At 37.2% G+C, this 5,517-nt stretch overlaps 1 protein-coding gene across 2 annotated transcripts; it reads right to left on the bottom strand.

Moving 5' to 3' along the window:
• Positions 1-460: 460 nt before the first annotated feature.
• On the bottom strand, positions 461-3,327 carry LOC119559612 (probable protein phosphatase CG10417). 2 transcript variants are annotated; one of them, XM_037872642.1, is made up of 4 exons: positions 2,790-3,325; positions 1,747-2,727; positions 1,160-1,693; positions 461-1,106 (listed from the first exon to the last, which is right to left on the bottom strand). In XM_037872642.1, exons 1-4 carry the CDS (start codon positions 2,898-2,900, stop codon positions 834-836), a joined length of 1,899 nt encoding a protein of 632 aa, XP_037728570.1. In that variant the 5' UTR covers positions 2,901-3,325; the 3' UTR covers positions 461-833. The 2 variants fall into 2 exon arrangements, with proteins under 2 accessions (XP_037728570.1, XP_037728571.1); XM_037872643.1 differs by having other exon boundaries at positions 904-1,087; positions 2,790-3,327.
• Between the last annotated feature and the right edge of the window lie 2,190 nt (positions 3,328-5,517).

The raw sequence follows: 5,517 nt of genomic DNA, 5'->3' as shown, positions 1-5,517 counted from the left end.
GTTTTTAATAATATATTATTTTTGATGTTATCGTTCCACTGCGTGAGAGTACGAAAATTGTTTTTTGACACATTTGTTATTTTTACGATATTTCTGAGATTCTGCGAAGGGGCAGAAAAAAAACAATTACGGATTACGTACGTACTCCCTCTATCTGTTACAAACTTCCCGACGATTGCAATGTTCCGTAATATAACCTTTTACTCTGCGAGTAGCGGGTATATTTATGACAAGTATTAAAAATTGATTTTTAAAATAAAACGTATACAATTTACGATTCCCGATCTAAGCACACTAAAAAAATAAAACACAAACTGTCCAAATTGGTTGGGTACAACTCGAGACAGGCTAAAATAAGTAAATTAAAATTGTTTACATTTTAAAAATAAAATCAATAAAAATTTTATAGGCACTCTCGTCACCTTGGGGGTTATCTGTTTCAAAAACTACTCTAAACGGCTGGGGAGCATTACATGGAATTTATTTTGTAAGCTAGAGTAATTTGAGTACGTATTCCTAAAGTTCAGTTCATTATGAATAGTTCACTTCAATTGGTCTTTATAGTTTATGAAAGAAAGAATTTAATAGAATTTAAATAGAATTAAAATATACTCTTATGAATAATTGTTTTCATAAATCTGCCGTCAATAGATTTTTTAAATGTTTTCCGGTCTTTGAACTTAACACTATGAGTTGCAATTACTATAAGTAAAATGTACGGTACAATCAGATGTTGAATATGTCGACAGCATTTTCGAATTTCAAATAATAAACAACAATAGCGACTTATTAGGGCTTCACGATAGGGCTTTCTTTCTTCTCTTTGTTGCTTTTTAACCATTTAGATTCAATTTTTTTTTTAAATTTGTGTCTCCAGCAACGGTTTCTGGCGAAGCGCGCCTCTTTATCGCACTCTGGTCAGTTTTCACGTTTGAAACTTTTTCAATTGGCGTATATGTGTTAACCAAAAAATTGTCTGTTTCGATTGGATGAATAGCAGCCTCTACCTCTTGTAGCTGTTCCTTGAACCTTACAATCACAGCAGTCATGTTGTCGCAACCAGTCCCATCACCCATTGTATTGGGAGCTAAACAATTATCAAAAAGCTAAAAGGATCAATGGTTATAATAACATAGTATTTTATAGTGCACTAATTTACCTCTTCACAAATGTTTGATAATTTCTTGCTTTTATCTTTTAGTCTGAACCGTACAAAGTCAATGACTTCCTTGCTGGACATATAGTTCCATATACCATCACATGCCAATACCATGAACTCGTCCTCTGGCGTGATAATTAGCTTCTTGATGTCTGGTAAAGCAGATATCATTTGTTCTTCAGCTGGCAATTCAAGATTGGTTTTGTAAGCGTGGTCTCCAAGAGCTCGAGACAAATTTAAGCCACCGTTTACGCGGCCATCAAGAGTGACGCGACCACCTGCCCTAATAATGCGCGAGGCTTCTTCGACATCTTCAGGCTTGTGATCGAGACTCATTTCAATAGCTCGACCACTGCGAGATATGACACATCGAGAGTCTCCTGCGTTTGCCACATACAGATCTCGACCATGTAACAAACTGACAACAGCAGTACATCCACTATCTTTGCCAGGTTCTTCAATCATATTGGCGCAAAAATTATCATTAGCCCTCTGATCCTCATCCGTCTCATCTTCATCACTAACCTCATTTGTCTAGAAACAATTTAAATAGAAACTTATGTATATTAAAGGTTTTAGTAACTTACATCGTCATCGTCGTTTGCAGCACAGTCCTCGGAGCTTTCTCCGGAGGAAATATCGGGACTCTCGACCAAGTCATTTTCTTCATAGTCATCATCATCTGTTGACTCATCTTCTTGAGAATTATATTTTTTTTCAACCTTTTCAAATTCGTTACTGGTGGATGAAATCGTGATCTCGCTTTTTAAAGATGGTCTATTTCTATTTACTTTGCTGATGTCGTTAGATCCAGATTTGGTTAATTTATTTGATTCGGTGGTGTTTCCTTTTTCAATTGCTATCGTTCCCATAGGCTCTGAACAAGCTACCACCTCTTGCTTAAAGATCATCTCATTCGATTCTTCGATCTGATCATCACAAGACTCATTTTTGAATGAGACATTATCGACGCATAATTGGTTGACACTGCTGCCGTTGTTAATACTGTCAGTAGCTTCGTATATTGGGTTCTGTATTGCAGCAGCTGCTGCAGCTGAAGTAGAAGAACCATCTGGCTCAGCTGTGGGGTCCATTACGGCCTTATTAACAGCTTCGGCGGCTAGTGCTGCAGCTCGACGACCGCGCAAGTAAGGCGAAAACAATTTTAAATTCTCTTCGTTCCCCGGTTTCATAATGACCAAATCGTGTGTCTGCGGTAGCCCTTTGTATTTTTCCAAAACTTTATTAAGTGGCAAATTGCTCTCCTCTTGCAACTCTGCCAAATCTTCACCATCTCCGTAATCTTCCTCATCATCGACAAAGTTATGTTCGCCTGCCAATTCTTTTAGTATGCCGACTACCGATGGATCTAGCAGCGTTTTGTCAAATCCCAAAAATGCATCTTTGAGTGCTACTTCAAGTTGTCCATTTTTATAAGTTTCAAGGTTTTTGAGGAACTCTGGAAACTTGTCGGCACAATATTGTGCAACCTCCGCTCCACCGTGTCCATCATACACGGCAAAGAACGAGGTATTTTTGTCGAAATTTAAAATAGAATTGTGTGCATCCTGAAAAATTTCAAATATACTTAAATCAATATTTTCCAGCTAATAAAGGTGTTGTTGTTTACCTCTTGGCTGTTCCGCCATCCCTGCATGGAGCTGGCACCCACGACAAGCAACTCATTAAATTCATCTGTAGACGCTTTATCCGTCTTCGGTTGTGACAAGTAGGCGCCCATATTGCAATATTAATTTTTTTTTCGAGTATTATAAGAGGTTACGAACTGCGAAGTCACGCTCCGTCTTTTAGTTAATGGCTTTTAAGCAGAAAATCAATGTCCTACCAGCGCAAGCGTGGAAAGGATAAATTTGTTTTCTTCCCGTAGTCGGTTTCTCCCTATTATTCTTGATATTTTATTTGTTATATTAAAAAATGCTTAATTTTCATTTGGAAAAACAGAAAGTTATCGTGTTTTTTTTTTTGCTTTTAAGTGATTCAAAAATATAAAAAATTTGCTTGATAGAGCCTTAGCTTATACGTATAGGTAATTCTATCAAACCAAAGCCGATTTTTTAACTAAAAATAAACAAATATTTTAAGAAGATTATCTGTAAGATTTCAACCTTAGGTTGTTCTATATGCGAACAGAGAGATTTACTATCTGTCTTATATATATATATATAAGTAAACATACTTAAGGGATTACTGAAGTGTAATTTCATGACATGTTTTTGAACACTACGTCTATAATATCATTTCCCAACAGAAAAAATATATGGTTTTAATGACTGCCTTCGTCGAAGATTCCCATGCCTTTTCAAACAAATTTACACTAGTCTTGAGTTATCGACTTATTAGGTTATTGGCTTAAGCCTAGTACTCACATCGACAAAAACCGCGAGCTAACCATAGCAGTGAGCGAGAGGCAAGTAAGCGGCTAACGCTTTTTGTTGGGTCTGTTTTTTAGCGCGGTACTCAGATGAGCTAAGGAAATACCAGAAAAAATACCAGAATTAGCGAGTGAATTTCTATGAACACCGTTAGCCGCGGCCCAAAGAATAAGAAAGTTAATCTTTGGCGGTGTTCGTGCAAAGGCTGTGTGGAATTTAAATATTAAGAATGGAAGGAAAATCTTTAAAACGCCTAAGGATGGTCAGTTCAGATGAAAACGGACGCTTAATCCAAGCTGTTGCCCATTATTGTATACCACGACAGGGCAAATCCGCAGAATAGTTAAATAGGAGGAGATCCACTAGAGAATCCAAGTGGGAAGAACATGTCAAGTGGGACTTCGCTCGAGCTCCGACGAGCTTTCCACCAGCTACTTGGAAGCTAAAGCGGAGATGGAGGACTCCCCGGCTTCTATAGGGAGGAGGAAATAAGATCGCCCGCAGCTGGAGGAGCCATTACCAGGATGCTGGGCCACTTCATGCAGCAACAGGCGGGACAACCCCGTTCTCAATCCGGCTCCCATTTCCTTAAGGTCCATAATGCCTATTAAGATTCGTAGCTAGACTGCAGATGGAAAGATGGTGAAGCATTCGTGGGACGAGAAAAAAACTTTAAACTACTAATTTGAACATTAAAAATAATTTTTGCTTAATTTCCTTGTGCACCAGCAGACTATTCTTTTTTAAATTGCTCCACTTGATTTCTTTTCCGTTTGTCAACAAACCCAGCTGCTTGACAGTAAGACCATGGTACATGCATTGCGGGTGAACTTTGATAACTTGGGTCACACTACAAAGAATATGATTTTTCGACTAGTGAATCTTTTAGCCGATGTCAGTACTAGGCTTTAGTTAGAAGTTCGTGTCACGGCAATGATTTATGTAATCCACTGCGAATCTTACTGCTTCTTATAGATGCAGTCGAGCACTAATTAAAAATTATCCCGTGAACCAACTTTAAAACGATCAGAATTAACAAATAATTAATTATACATAGAACGGTTTAATTCTGATCGTCTTAAAGTTGGTATATATATATATACCCTTCAGTTCCAAAAAAAAAGTTTCACTTGTGAATCACCTTGGGAATCACCTGGGACATGTCCTCGTGCACAAGTGAAGAACAAGTGACGCTCCATATAGAAAATTGTATGGGATGTCCGCATTTTCACAAGTGAAAATTCAAATGAAAATTTTTCGAAGTCCTGCGGGATTTCACTTGTTCCTTATACTCATTTTTCGTATGGCCTGTCACGTGCCGGTGACTCGTCCCAAGTGAATCACTTGGGAAAATCAGAATTTTTCCTTGAGTTTTCACTTGTGAAATCACTTGCAAGGGACACGTCCCAAGTGAAACACTTGGGAAAATCAGAATTTTTCCTTGAGTTTTCACTTGTGAAATCACTTGCAAGGGACACGTCCCAAGTGAATCACTTGTGAAAATCAGAATTTTTCCTTGAGTTTTCAATAAAAAAAATATAGAATTTAATTCATTTCATTTTAATTCATTTTAATTATATGGTACTATTTAGATTTTCAAAAATTGTACAATTATTGTTTCTGTTCTTTTGCTTCGTAAGCTTATTTTTAACGTTAGACATCGCCGTTCTTAAACCTTTGTCCGGGTCCTCTGAATCCTTGGCCAACGCTCCTGAAAAAACATTTGTATGTTTAAAAAATGCGTTTTATTTGTTTAATTGTATATTTACCTTTTATAGCTTGTTGGAGAATTTTTATTGGCACAAAACATTTCGTCATCCACTTTCGGCTAACGGAACCCATTGAATACCTTCAAAATTTACGTACTTTAAACAAAGATCAATGCACAACATCTTAAACTTAATGTAGCACTTACCTGACTTTATTATATTAACTAAACGATTAAAGTAACTCTGCTGCGCACCA

The sequence above is a fragment of the Drosophila subpulchrella genome, unplaced genomic scaffold (assembly GCF_014743375.2).
Source record: "Drosophila subpulchrella strain 33 F10 #4 breed RU33 unplaced genomic scaffold, RU_Dsub_v1.1 Primary Assembly Seq26, whole genome shotgun sequence".
NCBI lineage: Eukaryota > Metazoa > Arthropoda > Insecta > Diptera > Drosophilidae > Drosophila > Drosophila subpulchrella.
Note: the sequence above shows the minus strand (reverse complement) of the source record. Positions and strands in the feature narration are given on the sequence as shown.